The sequence below is a fragment of the Rattus rattus genome, chromosome 2 (genome assembly GCF_011064425.1).
Source record: "Rattus rattus isolate New Zealand chromosome 2, Rrattus_CSIRO_v1, whole genome shotgun sequence".
In the NCBI taxonomy this organism is placed as follows: Eukaryota; Metazoa; Chordata; class Mammalia; order Rodentia; family Muridae; genus Rattus; species Rattus rattus.
In genome coordinates this window covers 192,893,180-192,913,777 of record NC_046155.1, presented here as the reverse complement: position 1 = coordinate 192,913,777, position 20,598 = coordinate 192,893,180, and the positions used below count along the sequence as shown (strand labels likewise).

Here is a 20,598-nt window from a genome sequence, read left to right as displayed (position 1 = left end):
ATACACAGACACACACACCCTACACACACACACTCACTCACACACACACACACATCCTGTAATGTAAGAGCTTGAGTAATCTTCTGAATTTGGAGTCTTGTTTGGCCTTTAATCTTCGATAAGAAGCCTGTTTCATCAGATTTGCGGAGTTAATAAGTGAAGTGTTTATTTAGTTCTAACGTCTTCAAGTCAAGCACAGCAGCACACATCTGCAGTGCCAGCATCTGGCAGGCGGAAGCATGAGAAGCTGGTTCAAGACCATCCTCAGCTGTGTATGCAAGTGTGAAGCTAGCCTGGGCCTCCAAAACCTTCAAATGCTTTTCATTGCTCTTACTTATAAACACCATGATATATAGTAATAGTCATCAATAAAATTAATTGCTATTAAGAAATATTTTTAGCTACTGAAAGCTAAAAAACAATGTTAGTGACAGCTCTCTCAACGTTTACCTATTCATCAGTCACTTCCCATGCGCTAGGCACTGACAGGGTGGTTCATGAGCACCCTCAGATCCCGTGGTAGAAGATGACATGTCTGTGTCACTGCAGGGAAAGCTGGAGCCTGGTGGGTACAGCGTAGCTGGGCCAATCAGGGTCCAGACTCTCAGGATGCAGAACACAGTTCCCAGACTGCGGAATGAGCTTCCGATGTGTGTTTTCACTTAGAGTTCTCTTAGCTAAAGCACAGTACTGTTGAGGAACTTGGAGAGTCACTGCTTGTGGATATGGACACTGCCGAGGGATCTGGGGGTTGGGGAAAGGGCATAAGGAATGATGTTAGTAGCAGTCATACTTAGGAAATGTATCCTGAACTGTCAATACTGTGTCTCTGTACTCGAGGTGTACAATTCACCGTGGATTCAAACTGTTTATTTGCGTCTGACTTGTTTTTCCAGAAAGCCCGGTGTTTAGCATCTATCTAGAGATTAGGATCAAAGTCTTGATCTAGGGTCATAGGGCCTGCAAGGTCTCCATAGTCTCTTTACGTACATGTGCTAAAGGAGCTTAGACCACACTCTCTTATGCTTCTCCAGGCTTCCGGCACCATTTCTGTGCCTAGTTGTGTGCAGAATAGCATTAGTCATGGCCATCATTAGACTCAGGGTTCTCAGGAAGATGGGTGATGGGTGCTGCTCTCAGCTGTTCTTCCAGCCTAAGTATAAAATGTGTTTAAAGCCCTCTTACCTGTGGTTTGTCTCTGAGTCCTCTGAAAAGTACAGACAGCAAAACAAAGGAGCCAGCTCAGGGGCCCTGTGCCCTCCCTCCGCTCTACCCTTGCTCTCTGGGTTTGATAACCTGTTTGACCCAGATCCCTCATCTCGGAAGCAAGACGGTTGGCTCTAGTTAGAGGGTTTTTTGTGCTCTAAAATGTCATTCTAGGTTGAAAGCAAATTAGTTCAGGCTCATTTGAACCTGTATCTCCAAGACTTCTGTCTCTTTTTGGAGCAGGATTTTGAAATACTCAACAATGCATTTATGTGTTGGCTATAAACATAAGCCTTGTGCCAGAAAGAAAAATCAGAAATTTAAATACACTGGAGCATTGTGAGAACACATCTTGATGATGCTCAAAAGTGAATAGATTGCTGTTTAGTTAGTAGCAATTACTGTGCATAGATGTGAAGGTGTTAGCGAGTGGCCATTGCCACAGGTAGCCAGCTCAGATCGCCATGCTGCACTGGGGGATGGAGGACTGTCTTCATGTGTGCCCTTCACTCCGTTAGTGGTGACAGCTTGCTCAGGCGTGGTTAGGCAGGCAGAGTGCCTGTGTGCAGCACGCCTGCTAGAGACATATGCCCTCCTCCCCTCTCAGGCTTCACTGACTGGCTGACTGGCCATCCAGTTACATACAGAACAGGGTTAAAACTGGTGTGTTCAGGTTACACAGTGAGAATTGAATTTTTGTGAAGACAAAGACTCACAAGACTTTCCTCATGAACAGATTCCCTGGATTTGCAAAACCTGGCATGGAGCAGTACCTGTTGGCCAAGCAGCTAGCAAAACCCAAAGAGAAAATCCCCATCATTGTAAGTTTGTTCATTCTTGTCTGTTTGCTTTATCTCTAATTAAAGTTCTTTATATAATACCTACACTAAGAACATTAGTCTTTTTGGAAGTATTTTTAAGCACATGTATACTGTCCCAGATAGTTGATAATGTGTCCTTAGGAGTACTACAGATAATCAGCATAAATCAATAATTGTCAGTGCTTCTCAGTTTTCCCTGTTTCTATCTTTCAACTATTAATGTTGACCCATCACTTGTACATTTCAGTGCATTTTCTTTTCTAAAGTGTCAGCGACTCTAAGACTTACAGCATGTGTTACATTCTGTTCCATACCAGCCTTATTTATCCAGCCAGTGGGCTCAGCTCAATCATTAAGTTTCTACCCCGATGAAAGTAGCAGCCCATAATTAGAATAAGGTGCTTTCCAGTGTGCTGGTAATAGGATTTCCCCAGTAAACCAACTGTCAGCTCAAGATAAGGGGCTAGCAAATAAAGCCGGGAGTTAATGGCACCATTAACAATGTAATCTGTCTTGGCGAGATGATTGTTATATAATATGGCAAAGGCTCTTTGGTTTCATCCCTTACTTTGATTGTTAATACGTTTTTTATCTAGGCAATACCTAGTGAATTCCCAAGAGAAATTGTAGGGGGCGGGAAGAGCTCTGACTATTTTGTAACCCTGTTGACTTAAATGTAGCTGAGGGAAGCCTGGGATGTAATCACCATGGTTGCAGATGAGCAGGAGGAACCACCAGCCTTCTGCTATAATCTCTGGCTTCAGAGGATGCATGATAAAATACCAGGGATGATAATGGATCCTTTAATTACTTTCCCTCATCTGTGAAAACTTCAAACTCTAGGAACCTCCAAATAGAAGTGTAAGATCCAAAGCCCCTTGGACCATTTGTCTCTCCAAAGTGCACCTGCTGTGATTATCTTCTGAATAAGAAGATTTGAATCTTTATACCAGGCTGGGGAAAAAAACCCACATACACTTCTCATTTAAATTTAGAGCTCAGGGGACTAAGAGCCAGAGGTCTGCCCCTCACTTTCATGTGGCATTTGTCACAGGTGTGATGGAACAGAACAAGAGATCCAGCATGTGCACTGTCCATGAGTTTTGGAAGTGGTAGACCCATGAACCTGTGGGCAGGCCAGTGGCACAGCCTCTCACATGGCAAAATAAAGAGGAAAGCCATTGAGTCTTCAGGAGATGGGGGTGGGGGGGAGGAGACAGAAACCCAGGTTGTGCTTAGACTGAAAACTAACATTAATTACTCACTGATAACATAAGGTCTGGTAAGTTTGGGGACCTAGGCTGTTGCCCTTTGTCCTCTTCACAAAGGATTGCTGCTAAGACAGGCACTCAGGTGCTGTACTGAAGGCTTAGCAGAGCCTCCTAGACACAGCCCCTGAGGCAGCTTAACTGTGCATTCTTAGACCTCTTTGGTGCCATATTAGTCGTCTGCAGTCCTTAGGCACCTCCTGAGTTGGTAATCCTGTCCTGCATTTTCCTCCTCCACCTCTGCACAGAATGAGACACGGGCATTCTTCCTGCCCCTGGTGTGCCTTGTTTGCTGGGGAGTTCTCAGCTTGCACAGGTCTCTCCTCAGCCCCATCTGTTTTTCTTCCCTGTGTTCCCTTTACTTCTCAGCATGCTTTCCCTCACTGCAAGATTAAAAACCTGTTTAGAGGGGTTGGGGATTTAGCTCAGTGGTAGAGTGCTTGCCTAGCGAGCGCAAGGCCCTGGGTTCGGTCCCCAGCTCCGGAAAAAAAAAAAAAAAAACCTGTTTAGAACTGGCCATGGTGGCATTTGCCTGTAATCTTGGTTCTCAGGAGGCAGAGGCACAAGGACTGTACAGGTTTGAAGCCTGTGGAGTGGCCTGTATAGTGAGCTCTGGGCTAGCAAGGACTACTGTCGACTGTCAGAGGTACTGAGAGCAACACACTGCCTGCTTTATGAATGTGGGTCTCTGCTAGAAACACTGCTCCACTTGGAGACAATATGTTAGCTCTTTACCTTTTTCCCAAGTTACAAAATTCACTTTATTTTTCTGTTCTAGTCCAGGAAGACAGCCTGTTTGTTCTTAAGGCGATAAGGACTTGTACCATTTATTTTGTCTGGTTAGTTTTTGAGGGGTTTTGCTTTTATTTTTGAGACAGGGTCTCCGTGTAGTAGCCCTTGATTTCCTCACCGTCCTGTCTTCACTTTCTATGTTCCAGGATTACAGGCATAAACCACCATATCCATCTCCTTGTATCTCCTTTGTAAGATCCACTGCCCTTTATCTGCCCATTTGGGAATTGATGGGCCAGAACCAACTCAAGACTTGCAGGGAGAGTTGCTGTGAGCCCGAGTGTTAGCTTTGGGATGCATGGACCTCCCTAGTCACCTCACTAGCCTTGGATGCAATTTTACAGGATGATAGCAACAGATTCGAGATAGCAGAGATGATCAGAGCTCGACTGATATTCCAGTTCTCTACACCCTGTGTGGAGCTCACCCAACCCCAGGCAAACCTCTGGGAATAGTACAAGTTTGAGGAACCTCTCCAGACCTTGTGAACCTGTATGTCTGTCACAGGTGGAGAAAGGATGGGGCCCCAGGGTTGGGGTTGGGGTGGGGAGAGACAGGCAGGCATCAGCTAGGAGTCCTGGAGTCCTGGCAGACTCGCTGTTTGGAGACAACCAGTGAACTGGTTACTGTGTTTCTACACCAGCACACGAGTCCCTGGGAAAGTAGTTAGCCTGTGCCTCAAAGGTTCCTGCTCCTCAGCCTACCTAGTGCTGAGATTACAGGTGTGTGCCACCACCCCGGCACATACCATGGCTAAAATAATGGCTGTCAGGCTGTGGCCAGTTTTGCACTGCTCCAAGCATCATCATAGAGCAGTTACTTGTTTGAAAACTGTTTTACCAGTGAGCCCTGTACTAAATCACAAACCAGAGGAGAGTGTACCAAGCCTGAGTGTATGACATCACTGACAGAACCTGACATGTACAGTTCTGTTTTCACACACACAAAAATACCTTTAAATTATGGTCTCCAGGTTCACTAGGAGCACAAGTGGCATCCGTATGGAACTGCAAGTTCTCCAACAGGCGTGAGAATGGCTGCTGTAGGACTGCCAGTTCTGAACAGAGTTCTGCTCTGTTGCAGCTGTGTCACAGAATTATCTTGTCCTATCTCTTGCTCAGGTTGGAGATTATGGCCCTATGTGGGTTTATCCTACCTCTACGTTTGACTGTGTGGTAGCTGATCCCCGGAAAGGTTCCAAAATGTACGGTCTGAAAAGCTACATTGAGTATCAGCTAACACCCACTGTGAGTACCTGCTCTCTAAACGAAGCTGGCTGCAGCTTCCTTCTCTCCCATCTCAGACCTTGGCATTGGTAACGCTGTTGGTTCTTTCCCTTATTTTGTAGAACACTAATCGATCTGTAAACCACAGATATAAGCACTTTGACTGGTTATATGAACGTCTCCTGGTTAAGTTTGGGTCCGCCATCCCGATCCCTTCTCTTCCAGACAAGCAGGTCACAGGTGAGTTTGAGCAGTGCCGTTCAGTGTGACTACAGAGCGAGGGTCAGGGCATCCATCCTGCTGATGGGCAATGTGATGGCTGAGTACTCGCTGTGAGGAGACTGCATGAGTGTGGGCGTTACCTGGACATAATAGGAACTTGTGGCAGGCTTTACTTTCAGAGCTGTGTCTACACCTCGGATTCTAGAAAAGTCATTGTTTTTATTTCCTTCTACCAAAAAAAAAAGTACATTTTTAAGTGTGAGAAATGGTACCTTAGGAAAACCAAAGTTATCTGAACAACCTAAAATGAAAACAAAATCTTCAGACCCAAACAAGAGACAAGGTTTGCCGCTCTTGTGCTGGGGTGTGTGTGTGTGTGTGTGTGTGTGTGTGTGTGTGTGTGTGTGTGTGTGTGTGTGTGTGTGTGTGTGTGTGTAGCACGTGGAGCTGGGGTGTGTGTGTGTGTGTGTGTGTGTGTGTGTGTGTGTGTGTGTGTGTGTGTGTGTAGCACGTGGAGCAGCCAGCACCTCTGCCCATTTCTGAGGGAGAGTCGAGTTTACCCCTCACTCTTTATCACTCATCAGTGCCACAGCCTGTTTTGTGTATTTAAAAGGCTCCCATTTTGTTCACTTCGTCCTGTCCCCAAAATCTTCTGGTAAGGTCTGGAGTGGGTCAGCCATAAGACTGTGCTGCTCTGGCCGAGGACCCAGCTTGAGCCTCTAGCACTTGCGTTGGACACTGCGATTGCCTGCAACACCAGCTTCAGCCTCCACCAGCACCTGCATTCATGTCCACATAGCTACACACAGATACATGCACACACATGACTTAAAAGGACAAAAATATCTCTTACTAATGAAAACCCTGCTGCTAAGTAATCCACCTGCTACCTGACCCCTAAACATCTGGTCAGAAAGGGTTTGCCTCTCCTCAGAAACAGCATGGCAGATCCTGAGAGCAGGACTGAGAACACGGGCTTTATGGAAGAGACTGAGCTTCCCAGAGACTAAGAATTCGTAGTAGGTAGAAAGTGTTCACATGATGAAACCGGTCTGTACAGAGGGAACAGGCTGAGGGTGAGAGTGGGGCTTAACTGGCCAGACCTAGACAGGCCTGGGGGAGAGGGCAGATGGACCTGGAGAAGGAAGGCCCTTCCCAAAGGCTGGGAGAGGCAGAAGAAGGCTTGCCCTTCAGCAAGAGTTGAGGGAGTTAGGGAGGGACCACAGTCATCATAGCCAGCCAGATGGCAGGGCCCGCATGAGGCATCAGAGTTCCAGTACACCCTGTCTCCAGGGGCTAGTCCCTGTGTGCTGGGACCCTCCTGGGTGCTTTCCTTACTGTCCTTACGGGTAGGCTCTGTCTGTCTTGCTAAGTGGGGGATCTGGGTTTGATCCTGAGGCCTCCTTCGTGTATGTGACGAGATATGAACTGCTAACCTAGCTGGAATTGGGATCTTCAGGATAAAGAAGCCACTTTCCTTAAAGCTTTATATTCTACTTTGTTTTCCTTTTACTTTCCTCTGGAGGTATTTGCTTTGTTTGTTTGTGGAGATGAAAGTTTTAGTTTTTAAAGAAGATGTTTTGGTTTAGTCTTATTTTCTTTTAGAAACGTCAAGAACTTGAAATTGTCACAGTGGATGGAAAGGGCTGCTCTGCTACTACTAGGTAGAAAGATTCCCCCCAGTGTCCCCTCGGTGATGCTGCAGTGTTTCATGGTACAGCATCCCAGTGTCCCCTCAGTGATGCTGCAGTGTTTCATGGTACAGCATCCCAGTGTCCCCTCAGTGATGCTGCAGTGTTTCATGGTACAGCATCCCAGTGTCCCCTCAGTGATGCTGCAGTGTTTCATGGTACAGCATCCCAGTGTCCCCTCAGTGATGCTGCAGTGTTTCATGGTACAGCATCCCAGTGTCCCCTCAGTGATGCTGCAGTGTTTCATGGTACAGCATCCCAGTGTCCCCTCAGTGATGCTGCAGTGTTTCATGGTACAGCATCCCAGTGTCCCCTCGGTGATGCTGCAGTGTTTCATGGTACAGCATCCAGGGAGTGGAAAGCGCAGGGTGCCATGGCCAGGGCACTCACGATGTCAGCACCCCTACAGACCCCTCTGCAGCTGGTTCACAGCACACTCTTCCTTCTAGCCATCCTTTTTGCTTATTTTTTGAACTCTACATTTGTTTCCAGTTCTTCCTTCATGTTTTTACATTCCAGTTCTTGTCCTTGAATTTTATACTCTACTTTTGTGCACTAGACTGAAATAACATGTGCTTCGTTGTCTTTAAATGAATTGGCCAAGGTTTCCAGTCAAGGAATTCAGTGTTGATTTAAAACACGCTGCAGTGTTTCCAGAGTTTGCAGTCCCTCCACACTAAGCGTTTTTAAAAGGGGGTGGGGGAGGCTCGGGCATGCAGCCAGGGCATGGCACAGCACAGCAGCCTCAGTCTGAAGAAAGTGGGGCTTTGACCACTCACTGGAGGCATGCCCAGGACACCGAGAGGCACAGCGCAGCGCTATATCCCCTTGCCTCCTGCCCATGGCACCCACAGCATCAGCACTGTGTATAGACCATCCTCACTGCACTCCTAGACAAAAGCAAGAGGAAGTGTGGGAGACAGTGTCATGATGCTTGTTCTGGGAGTTCACAGATGACATCATGTTTGTGCATTCTGTTCTTTGTGAGACAAAGAGCAACCAGGTTGTATTTTGGGTTTCCAAAATACTATTTTCACATTCTTAGTGAAAGCTTAGGTAAGGTTCGGGGAAAATGGATAAACATCCCTTCCACTCTCTTGCTTATAAGTCTCTGGAACCTGGTTTAAAAACCTAGGAAGCATAAAATACCATGCAAAGTCATAGGTAATCCAGTTGAGTCTGAAAGATTTTCACAAGGATTGCCAAACAAAAATGATTAACTTTCACTCACGGACTAAGTAGTAAATTCAGGCACTGGTCATTTTGCTGCAGGGAAGTTCAGTGCATCTGCCAGGTCCCTTCTGTGGTGACAAAGGCTGCCTGCCATCTTTCCCAAGGCTGACACTGGGCTCCGCATAAGCATATGGAGTACTTGCTCTGCGGTCCTAAGCGTGCAGTTGGTAGTGCTTTTAGATATAGAGGCTTTGCCGGGACCCATGTGCTCACTGCTGCTTTAGTAGCACTCCGTTGGTAGATGGGTCTGTCTTACTGGAAGATCTACTCGTGTATTCTTCTGAAGGAAAGTTGAAGCTGCATTTTCTGAAAATTTATGTTTAAATGTGTGTAGTAAGTGTATTCTTTGGTATCCAGTCCTACAGATCTTGGTAACTACTATTATGGTCCTGTGACACACTTGTCTTGCAACACGGGGTTTCTGTCGCCTCATATATGTTGTGGCACTTAGCTTTATCTTTTAGCTCCTTCCTCTGGTCCTGTCCTTGTCAGCTTCTGGTCAGTTCTTTGTTACTGTATGTAATTCCCCTTTCCCAGGATACATCATGAATGGAAACAGTGCAATTGACATTCACTCCATTCATTATATCAAATAGTTTTTCTTACTGCTGTTACTAGAGTGTGCAGATGCACAGTAATTCTTTATCCTTCCATTCATTGAAAGACGTTTGAGCCTCTAGTTCCAGGCAATTACAAGGAAGCTGCCAGCATTACCTGTATAGATTTTTGTTCTTAGTTTTGTTTGTTTTTGAGACAGGCCCACAGGCTGGCCTGGGACTCCTTACTTCACTCCTCTTGCCGCAGCCCCCCAAGTGCTGTGGTTACAGGCACATATGACATGTAGCTGAGCAAACAGATTTTTATATAAACATGAACAAATTTTCCTCAGTAAATTCCCAGCCATAGAATAAATAAATCCATTGGTTTGCATTGTACTTAGGCGTCTCTCAGGCTGGGTATGCAATTCTGGAGTCATCATTGATACATGAAAATCCATGATTCCACATCTTCACCCACACTTGGTAATACCCATTTTTTATTGACTCTGCTTGACCAGTCTTGTAGTCTTTAATTCAATGTGGTGGTATTCTGGCTTTGTTTTCATTCCTTACTGATGGATTGTTTAGAGAATCTTCATACATTTATTTCTGCCCATGTGTCTCTTTTGGTAAAGTGTCTCTTCAAAACTTGTTCTTTTGAAATAGAATTTGTTAGTCTGTTTCTTATTGTTGAATTTGGGCTCTGTGTTCTAGAAACAGCTCCCTATCAGATGTGTGATGCCCATGTGCTTGTCCCAACTATAGTTTACCTCTTTGTTCTCTTAACAATGTATAGCAAAAACCTTTAAGTTTAAGAAATCTCATGTCTTGCTTAGCCTTTCTCCTGGCTGTGTGACAGATAGAAGAACAGTTTAGTCAAAGAAGGAATGGTGCTTCCAGCTCATATGTCAGAGGCTTCTCCCTGCCTGTGCCTGGTAGAACAAAAAGCAGAGAGAGGGAGGTGGGGATGTTGTCCAGGGGACATCTCCAGGAACCCACTCCACCCAAGTCCCACAGGCTAGGATCTCGGCGGAACACCAGTGTCTGAAGGAGGCATTTCCCGTCAAATGTCAGCATCTACATGTCAGGGGTTTATGAATTGTGCTTTTGGTAGTGTATCTGAGACCTCTTTGTCTAACTTCAGCTCGTATCATGTTTTCCTAGTTCCCGGTTCTGCGTGCATGTCTGATGTGCTTTGGATGGTAGTTGTGTGCTGGAAGCACAGCAGAGGTCCAGCTTCACTTGTGTGCATCTGGATGCTCAGAAGGACTCCTTTCCCTGATGAACTGTATCCGCCTCATACAGATTTACTTGAACGTTTATTCGTGTGGTTTGTTTCAGGACTTGTTTACTCTGTATATTCATAAGTATGGGTATTTTACCTACATACATGTCTGTGTGCTACATACATGCCTCATGCCCACAGAAGCCAGAAAAGGGCATTGAATCTGGGAGCAGAACTGGAATTACAGATGGTTGCGAAGTATCATGTGGGTTCAAACCCAGATCCTCTGAAAGAGTACTCAGTGCCCCTAAGCGGTGAGCCATCTCTCCAGCCCCCTCTGCCTATATTTCTGAAGGGTAAATTGCTGGTTATGGGATCTTTGGCTTCTAGTTTTTCATGCTACATAGCGAGTGTCTTTCCATTGCCTTCTGACCTGCATTGCCCACGTGGCAAGTTAGCCATCGAATCTGCTGACTCCCACACAGAGGCCAGCCTGTCCCTGTCAGAATTTTGTTTCTGTTTCAATCTCAGGGATTTAGCTCTGCTCTTGACTTACCAGGCCTGACTTTTGCTATCTTGTATCTGCTATTGATTCCTGAGGTGAATTTTCTATTTCAGTTCCTGCACTGTGAACTCTATCTGTAATTTCCCCTCCTTTAGGACCTCTGACTGTTACTTGCTGGTCATGTTGCCTGTTAGTCTGTCTGGTAGTCCTTTGGACACACAGAAACTGCTTTCAGTTTTGTCTGCTAAACTCAACATCTAGCAACACTTGGTAACTGTTTCTGTTGATTGCTTTTTTTCTTCAATATAGTTCCTATTTTGTTGGCTGAGGGTTTTAATTCATCTTTTTGAAGGTGGGCTGGGGGGGGTGTAGTTTTGAGACAGAATTTCTTTGTGTAGCCCTAGCTGTCCTGGAACTTGCTCTGTAGACCAAGCCGGCTTTGAACTCAGCCGTCTGCCTGCCTCTCGGCCTGTTTTTCATGTGTGTGTTTAACTGGCACTGTAAGTTTGTTCCTCCACACAGACTGGCAGGAAGCCTGGGATTGATTGGACAGAACCCCTGCCAGTGTGGGTTCTTTCCTCTCGTAACTATACTTGGAAGAGGGCATTCAAAGCTCAGGTCACTTCAACTTATCTCCGGCCTTCATTTCTCCTAGTCCTTCCTTTTGTTTTTGTTTGGGAGGGGTAGTATTCGTTTGTTTCTGGAAATAATGTCTTACTGACTTGCTCAGGTGCAGTGGAAACATGGTCTTCTTTGGTCAGAAGGTGTTTTGCTAGGGCAGACAGATAAAGGAGTGTTTTCCTGAAGTAGTCACAGGCAAGAAAGGACACATGATGTTAAGGACCCAACAGACGCTGGATGATTCTGCCATTCCTTGCCATTCCTTAGTGGTCGTCATTTGTAGTGGCCTCATAAAATAAAACAAAGCAAAACAGAACACCAAAAAACTTCTGGTGGTGTTCTGGCAAAGACTTGGGCCGATTGGCAGAGTGATGTCAGCTGATACAGACTCACGTCGAATTTTGCTCAGATAGACTCAGGTGGAAGGCAAGACCCATGGGAGGACACGTGATATTTGGGGGGAGTATAAGTCAAACCCAACCGTCAGTGACAGAAGGCTTACATACCTACCTTTACAACACTTCGTTGGTCTTCCCTTTATTGAGAGACACATGATGGCAAAGAATGTCTCTTGGCATCCCTGATCGCTCTGGTTGATCCCGCTGACTCTTGCTGATTTGGCAAAGGTTGTGTCACCCGTGCTAATTCCCGTTTGCTATCCTGACACTACTAAACTAGACAGCTGGGACATAGCCGGACAACACAGATTGGATTTGCTTCAAAGAACATTTCTAAACAGGACCACTTCCCCCATATCTTAATAACTTTTCCACTACCTCTGGTGGGTGGTGGGCTAAAAGAGAGGTTAAAACATTTTTTAAAGCCCATATTAAAATAAGTTTAAAAAACTCAAAACTAACACCCAGGCTTGCCCCAAACTTCTGGACTCAGGTAATCCTGCTGCCTTAACCGACCTTATAGCTGGGAATACATTACCGTGTCTCACTTCCCTACCTAGGCCCTTTTCTATCTTCCTTGCACGTGTTCAGTCTCCTGGTTGAGCAGGAGCATGTGATTTAGATAATCTGGTCCCCTGTTCTAAGGAACGTCAGCCTAGCATGTGCTTAGTTCTGCCATCTTGCTTAAGCATAGCCAATGGCTCTCCCTTGTCACCTCTGAGGTTGACCCTGCCACCAGTGCTAATGAGCATGGGCGTCTTTCCCTCATTCTACATCATGTGAGCCTTCTCCTCCTTTGGCAGAGATGCAGTAGCCGATCTCTACGACCGATCTCCAGTCTGCATTGCCTGGCATGGCCTCTGAGGATTAGGGAGGTATACACAGAAGCAGAGAGGTTGAACTGCCCCGACCCACAGGGCAGTCGACCAGGGTCTGGGGTCCACCTAGGAGAGAATGGGGGACAAGAGACGCAAAGAATGGACAGCAAGTCAAGAAGTCTGATCAAGCTGACAATTTTTAATTTTTCTCAGGCAGAAGATATACTGGTAGAAGCAAAATGTGGGGAGGGGTTAGGTAGCCACAAAAGAATGGGCCTGGCTTGATGACCAGGATATTGGCTGGGTAAATCGGCCACACAGGGGGAACAGCAGGATGAGTTGCTTAGTGACCTGACCACCAGTGCTTGGCCACCGGTACTCAGTGACCTGACACCTAGATTTATTCTATCTATTGAACTCAAGCAGAGCTGTGGGTGCAGGCTGCTTTGCTCTAACCTAAGGCTATTGCTTTTGCTCTAACCTAAGGCTATTGCTTTTGTTCTAACATAAGGCTAGAATACAATTGCTTTTTAACCTGAAGACTGCTTCCGCCATCTTGAGGCTGCTCCCAGCATAGAACAGCCAAGATGCACAAAGTCTCACTATTCTTGGTGGAACTTGAGCAGTTTTTCCAGCAGCAGACCCTGTCCGATGGCTGTTTGTCTCTGCTGACTCCAGAGCAGAGCTGTGGTTGTTTTGTTGGTATTACACAGCGTCCTATTGGTTCTTGGGTCATGGTTAGTTGAGGTCCTCCCTGAGCTGTGTTGGAATTCCTGTCTCCAGACTCCCAGCTGCGGCTGAGTTTGTTTCATGGGATCATGAAGTGTCTGCTCGACTGATGTTGACTGTCATGGATCATGAAGTGTCTGCATGATGGATGTTGACTGTGTCATGCTTGCTGAGCTCTCTACTTGTAAAACAGGGACAGCTGTGTTAGCAGGGCTGCTAGCTCTAGGGTAGGTGTGGTCCTGGGATGATGGCCTTTGTCATTTAATGTAAGACAAAATAGAGGGGCTGGAGAGATGGCTCAGTGGCAAAGAACACTTGCTGCTTTCCAGAGAGTCTGTGTTCAGTTCTAAGCATTCAGATGGTGGCTCACAATTGCCTATAAACTGGTTCCAAGCGGTCTGATAGCATCTTCTGGCCTTCTTGGACACCAGGGTTACACACGTGGTACATAGACATGTACATAGGCAAATGCTCATACACATGCAATGTTTTAAAAAATAACTAAAAGCAGCAACAAAAACAGGGAGAACAAAGTTGCAGTCGAGAGAATGTGTACATTCACCCCTCATCCCACCTCTGTGTGTGCGTGAGTGTGTGTGTGTTTATGGGGTATTGTTTGTTTAGTTTTTAGGTGAGGTTTGCCTGTGTAACCTAGGCTGGCCACTAAGTTCTTCTGACGGCCTCCTGTGTGTTGTGTTGTAGACACGGCATGTGTTACTTTACCGAAGTACGGAGTATAAATGTTAAGTGCTTACATGCTTCAGTATCACATTACAACTACACATGTTATGTACTGGTAAAGCCTCGTTTACTTTATAAGAATGGTGTAGTAGCTTTCACTTACCACTCCTTTAGTGCCTGTAAATCGCCCCCAGGAACTGGCCTCTAGAGATAGTTTTTCATTTTGAGATGTTTCTTTGCAACACCTTTGCAGTTAACATTATTGTTAGTCTTGCTAACGTCATTATTTGTTAGTGTGTTAAATTGACATTTCATTCACTTATAAAATTTATTTATTATTTGGGTGTGTGTGCCTGAGCGTATGTATACGCACTGTGCACATGAAGGCTGGACCCCCTAGAACAGCCGGGGGAGGTCAGAGGTTTCAGATCACTGAAGTTGTCGGTGTTTAGCAGCCGCCATGTAGGTGCTGGGAACCAGACTGGGGTCATCTGAAAGAGCAGTTAGTGCCTGTAGCCTCTGAGCCATCTCTCCAGCCATGGATTCCACTCTTGAAAACTAAAGAGTCAGGGCTAGATCGGCGGCTCCGTGGATAAGAACAATTGGTGCCCAGCACAGGACCTGAGCGCAGATCTCCAGCACCTACATAAGAAACTAGGCGTGAGCACACAGCGCTGTAACCCAGCTCTAACCGCAGTCAGCGGTGGAGACAGGAGGAAGCTGAGGCATGTTGCTGCCCACCTGGCTTTAGGTCAATGACAGACCTGACTCAAAGGGACAAGGCACAGACTGATGGACTAAGACGTTCACTATCATCCTGTGGCCTCCACAAACACACGTGGAGTGTGGTCACAGGAGCTGCAGTGCAATGCTCCCCAGAGCAGTCATCACTCTTGGTGCTTCTCTCTAGGTCGCTTTGAAGAGGAGTTCATCAAGATGCGCATGGAGCGGCTCCAGGCCTGGATGACCAGGATGTGCCGGCACCCCGTGGTGTCAGAAAGTGAAGTTTTCCAGCAGTTCCTGAATTTCCGAGATGAGAAGGCAGGTGTAGCCTGGTACTGCCGTCATAGGGAAGTGCTGCTGGTGCAGCCACAGTGAATTCACAGCCAATGGCCAAGTATTGTTGGTCAGTCCCCCTCCCAGAACAAGAAGGGCCAGACCTAAGTCCCAGATACAGGAAGAGTGCTGTGCAGTGAGGAAGGCCTGCCAGCCAGCAGGCTTCTATACGCTGGAGTAGTCAGCCCGGGGTGGGTGGGGCACAGATGGAGAACAAATACTTAGACCGGAAGCGTTTTCCAGCATGCTTTTTAAAGTGGCTCAGGGCTCAGGAAGAACTCTTGGTGCAGAAGCATGAGGACCTGAGTTCAGATCCCCAGCACCCACATTACAGCACATACCTGTAACCCCAACATTATAAGGTGTGGAAACAGATTGTTGGAACTTGCTGACTGCCGTCCTAGCTCCAGGGTCAGTGAGAGGCTGTGTCTCAGAGGAATAAGCTGTAAAGTGGTAGATAGAGCAGGCATCCTCTGCCTTTCACATATGTGCTGGCAGATGTGCCCCACACACACCCATACCCACACACCACACACCTATGTGTGGGGAGGATAAACCCCAGACGTGGGCCTTGAGCGGAGAATGGGCCGTATACAGTCTCTGAGTCTCTGGGCTCCAAGTGCTTCCACACCATGAAGGAAAGCAGGATCCACGATGATCATTCACCAGCCATGGAAAGGTTGTGAGTCCACAGTTAGGCTGGTGTCTCTCTCTCTCTCTCTCTCTCTCTCTCTCTCTCTCTCTCTCTCTCTCTCTCTCTCTCTCTCTCTCTCTCTCTCTCTGCCTGCCCCATAGCAGCCACTCAGCCAGGACCCCTCTGTTCCTTGTGAAAAGCAAGGCGAGGCTGGCCTCTGGCTCCTCCTCGTTGGCTTTGGAAGTAGCCCTCTCCCGATGGCCACACAATGTTCCTCACTGTGTCCTTTATTCTCCAGAGATGTTTCCTTTGTAACTTTACACAGAATTCACAAAACAGTGAAGAGTGAAACCAGGGGTCAGTTTAGAAGTAACAGCAAGTGCTAATATAGTGTGACCTAGGGAAATAAGTTACCAAGTTATTTTTGTGTTAAATCAATTGATAGAATTTTAAAAGGATCTAATTAAGATGTCGTGTGTGAAAAATGAAAGGAGAAGAGAGCCGAGAAGCTCAACAGTGGGACTGGGGAAACCCAGAAAAGACACCAAGGAGAGCAAGTCAGGCACGGTGACAGGCCCTGAGAATCCCAGCGCTGAGGGAGCAGGGAAAGTGGATCTGACCAGCCAGCTGGCCGGCCTCACCTGGCTGCCAGGTCCACGGGTCTGATGCCCTCCTGCTCGATGTGCCCACACACATAGTGCACAGACCTACACTCAGGCCCACACAGATGTAACATGAAGAGTTAATATCTTCTCAAAGAGACAAAACCGTTAATGTTGTCAAGGAGTCCCGTGCAGGGTATTTATAGTCTGTTTCTGTTGGAAGCCATTGCAAAAGGAATGTGGCCGAGTCTGTCCACTCAGAACCGTGTCTCCTCAGAACTGCCTGGGCCTGTGCCGTGATGCCGAGTGTGCTAGGTGTTGGCCTGTGGGGCTGTAACATGCTATGTCCTCACTTTCAGGAATGGAAGACTGGCAAGAGGAAGGCTGAGAAAGACGAGCTGGTGGGAGTTATGATATTTTCCACCATGGAACCAGAGGCTCCTGACTTGGATTTGATAGAAATGTAAGGGCCACTGCCTGGCTTTTCTTCTCCTCAGTCTGCAGGCTTCCTTAGGCTCAACGTCTTGGCCAGGGTTGCAGCAGCTGTAATTCACATCTTGAGAAAGGAATTGCTGGCTGAATGGGTTTTGCCCTTAGATGGTGTCTCACCAAAGACCCACCTAACTCAGCAGGCTAAGCCCCACTTCCTCAAGGCCTGTTCCATCGTCGTTGGCATAATGCTGACTGTCTTGAGTAAAGTCTGATGAGCAGAGGCGGCACAGAGCCACCGACCTCCACAGAACGCCTGACAAAGCGGGAGTCTCTTTTGTGGTAGTACTCGTGGATCAAAACCATGGCCTCAGGCTGGCCGTACACGTGTTTGGCCTGTGTTTCTCTGACATTGCCGATGTGACTGACAGCTGTCTCTGCTCCCAGAGAACAGAAGTGTGACGCGGTGGGGAAGTTCACCAAGGCCATGGACGACGGCGTGAAGGAGCTGCTGACCGTGGGGCAGGAGCACTGGAAGCGCTGCACAGGGCGTAAGTGCTGTGCCGCAGTCTTCACGGGACCCCAGCCCAGCACAAGGGACTGGCTGAGCTCCAGTGCCACTCTCAGACCCCAACCTGACCTTACGGCACACTAATTAAAACCGGAAAATCGAGTGTAACAAGGGTAGCTCAAGAACTGTCCTAAAACGCCACCCTAACTTGAGTTTAAGATCTGGTCGTTTGAGTAAGCTCTGGGAAGTTCATCTTTCTGCATGGTAGAGGGTGTTTCTTATTTGATTGCTTTGCTTTGCTTTAGAGTTTGAGAAGGGTCGTATAGTCCAAGCTGGCTTCTAGCACTCCTTCACTGCCTGGCTTTACCCTTTCAAGTCATACGTGTAATTCCAAGCATGCAGCACCAGGCCCAGCTTGGGACTGCTTCCACTCTTTATGTGCCTGTTTTAGGATGTGAAGCCTGGTGACTTTTTTTTTTTTTAAACAGCCTATATACTTGGTACAAAGTACAGAAAATGTGTCAGACAGACTAGGCCACTACAGGAGGACATGGTACATTAGACATGGCTCTGCTCACTCTCCCTGCTGGGATGAAGAATTTCGTTCTTTCTGTCCTTTATGTGTGGAGTTTCATGTTGCTGAGTCCCCCTCACCCCACCCCACCCCGTATCCCCAAAATCGTGCAGCTGTGGGTTCCCAGGACAGAATAAGTGAAGCACAGGGTCAGAGGAAGGTCAGGGAAGAAGTGAGGTGCAGGGCACCGTGACGCCTGGGCTCAGTCCCCAGCGGGACCGAAAGCAAGCAATGGAATACAAATAGAGACTTCGGCTTTAACAGTAATGACTCGTTTTGGCTGCACAGCCGTAGGAGTTTATCGTAACGGACAGTCTGTTCAGTGAAAAGTGTCGATCAGCAGCACAGAAGCAGGCCATGAGATCAGGAGTAGACCTGTCCCTGCAGTGCCCCTGCGGCTGAGGCAGCAGTGGTCCCAGAGGCCCAGGTGCCTCCTGTGGGAGTCTGCAGAAGCACGGGCGGCCTGAGGGCAGGGTTCCCGAAGGCTCTCCAGGGTGTGCCTCAGATCCAAGCCTGGACCCACAGGTGTCGCCCAGACAGGCCTCATCCCACAGGCGAGGCTGCACCCTCCACCTGAGCCTCTGGTGCCACACTGAGCCATATTTGCCAAACCTTCTGTGTGGAGATGGTGTTTCCGGTCACTGTGGTGGCCACATGCATGTGAATGGGCTTTGAAAGCCAGGAGTCCCGTAAGTGGGCCTCTTTCCTGTGCTCCATCCAGTGAGTGAGTGTGGGGTGGGTTGTTCATGGTAGAACCTGCTGGTTGAGCAGTCGGTTAAAATAACAGTGAAGAAGTCAGTAGTTGAAAATGACTTCATCAGTATTTCTTTAAAGAAGAGATGCTGTTTCAGTCGTCCAGTGTTTTTTCACTGGGTGCACTTCAGATGCTCCGAGAACTAATCCATTCTCCGTTCCTTCCAGCCTTACCCAAGGAGTATCAGAAGATCGGGAAGGCCCTGCAGAGCCTAGCGGCCGTCTTCAGCTCCAGCGGTTATCAAGGTATGGTTAGAAACTGCACAGTAATTGTCCCCTTGAATGGCTTGAGCACTTGTGTGCATTATATATATGGTGAGCACATCAGGGTTAGAGGTCTTCTGTAATTGTCTGTATAGAGCCCTGGTGTTCTTCTCTCCTGAATCCCCATAAAGCATATGGTAAGCTCTGGTGAACGGCCACCCTGCTGTGCTTTAGGGCCCTGGGACTTACTCTTCCTGAGCAGAGGAAAGAGAAGATGGCGCAGCAGAGTGAGGCTCAGGGCGCCTGCCGAGGGCACCTCGAGCTGCCTGTATGTCACCGCTGTCAATCAGTGCGCAGTCGATGTTCATATATTGCATGGGGCACTCTGGCACGAATTAAATGTGCTCAGTATATTTTAGGACTTACAAGTTTATTAAAACTGCTGTTCTAAAGAGCTTTCAAGTTCTGTCTCTGGTTGGCATCTGTTTGAGAGTGCTGGTGGTGTTGAGCACTAACCAGAGCAGTCCTGCACAGCTTGCTCTTCTCATCTAAATGAGCCTGATTCCTAAGGCCGCATAACTGCATCAGATAAATCTTCGGCTGCATCCACAGCAGTGTGGAGAGTAACACTAGAACAGCGTAAGAATGGCTGGGATGACCCTGCCAAACCGTGAAATATCCCATAGTCTTGGGGAGCCTCCCAGAGAAATGTCTTTGGTAAGACAACCGTGAGAAGGTGTGAGGACAGCTTCATGGAGTACAGCATGTCTCCTGGCACTCTTCACCAGAGTGAGCCAGGTGCCTCCCTCCGATGCCCATGTGAGGAGCCTTCCCCTGGCCAAAGGAAGAAAATGGGGCCACTGGTGAAGCAGTGATGGCCACGGAATGAGGCACTGCAAGAGTGTGCACACTGGAATTAGTCAGATCCTGGCAGGGAATCCCGGTGCCTCTGGCGAGCGTGGGCTCCATCTGCAGTTCTGAAGCTGCAACAAAGGACCCACGCATCGATGCTGCTTCCCCTTCCCTGTTCAGATGACTCTTGGTGGGCAGAGGTGGCAAAGCAAGGGTTCTTTCTAGAAGCGTTTTGACGAGGAACAGAGGCAGAGCAGGATGCAGTTCTGTCAGAGTGATCGAGGTCGCTTCTGGAAGCCTGAAGACTAGACTTAGCCAGAAGCTGATTCCAGATCTGGTTAAGCCTCTGGGCCTGGTGGCCCATGTGAGGGCAAGAGAGGGACAGAGGAGTGTGTGTCACCACAGAAATTGAGTCTAGAGAGTGAACCACAGGGAGTGCATGACTCATAATCCTAACACCCCACAAAAAGAGGGCTGACAAGAGCCCCGAGTGGAGAAGCACACCATCCTGGTGTGTGCACTGCCTTTGCACCCTGGCTCACACAGCCTGCCTGAGGTGCTGGAGACCTGCACACTGGCTCCTCCTGAGACAGTGACGACCTTTTCCTAAGTGTGCAGCACAGTGCCCTTGTTCTTTAAATGTCCCTTATCTTTAAAGATTGCATATAAAATGATGTATGTCCCAAGAAAGGAGAAACAAGGAACACAGGGTATAAATGGGGAAAGCTGGTCACTGTCTTACTTAGGGCTTCTGTTGCTGTGACCAAACACTGTGGCCAAAAGCCACTTAGAGGAAAGCATTTGTTTTAGCTTACAGTTCTACATCTCAGTCCATCACTGAGGAAACTCAGGGCAGAAACTGTCGCATGCCAGGGAGGAACTCTGTTTACTGGCCTATGCCTCATAGCTAGCCTAGCCTCCTTTTGTCTAGCACAGTGGACCACCAGCCTAGGGGGTAGAACCACCCACAGTGAACTGTGCCCTCCCACATTGATCATTAGTAAGGAA

General features: G+C 47.6%; 1 protein-coding gene across 1 annotated transcript in view; it reads left to right on the top strand.

Moving 5' to 3' along the window:
• Snx9 (sorting nexin 9) overlaps window positions 1-20,598 on the top strand; it is a 78,828-nt gene that overhangs the window by 51,271 nt on the left and 6,959 nt on the right. Inside the window, exons 7-13 of the mRNA XM_032894751.1 lie at window positions 1,943-2,027; window positions 5,209-5,334; window positions 5,436-5,553; window positions 14,886-15,016; window positions 16,627-16,730; window positions 17,144-17,247; window positions 18,703-18,780. Of these exons, the coding sequence (XP_032750642.1) occupies window positions 1,943-2,027; window positions 5,209-5,334; window positions 5,436-5,553; window positions 14,886-15,016; window positions 16,627-16,730; window positions 17,144-17,247; window positions 18,703-18,780 (746 nt within the window). The remainder of the gene's footprint in view (window positions 1-1,942; window positions 2,028-5,208; window positions 5,335-5,435; window positions 5,554-14,885; window positions 15,017-16,626; window positions 16,731-17,143; window positions 17,248-18,702; window positions 18,781-20,598) is intronic.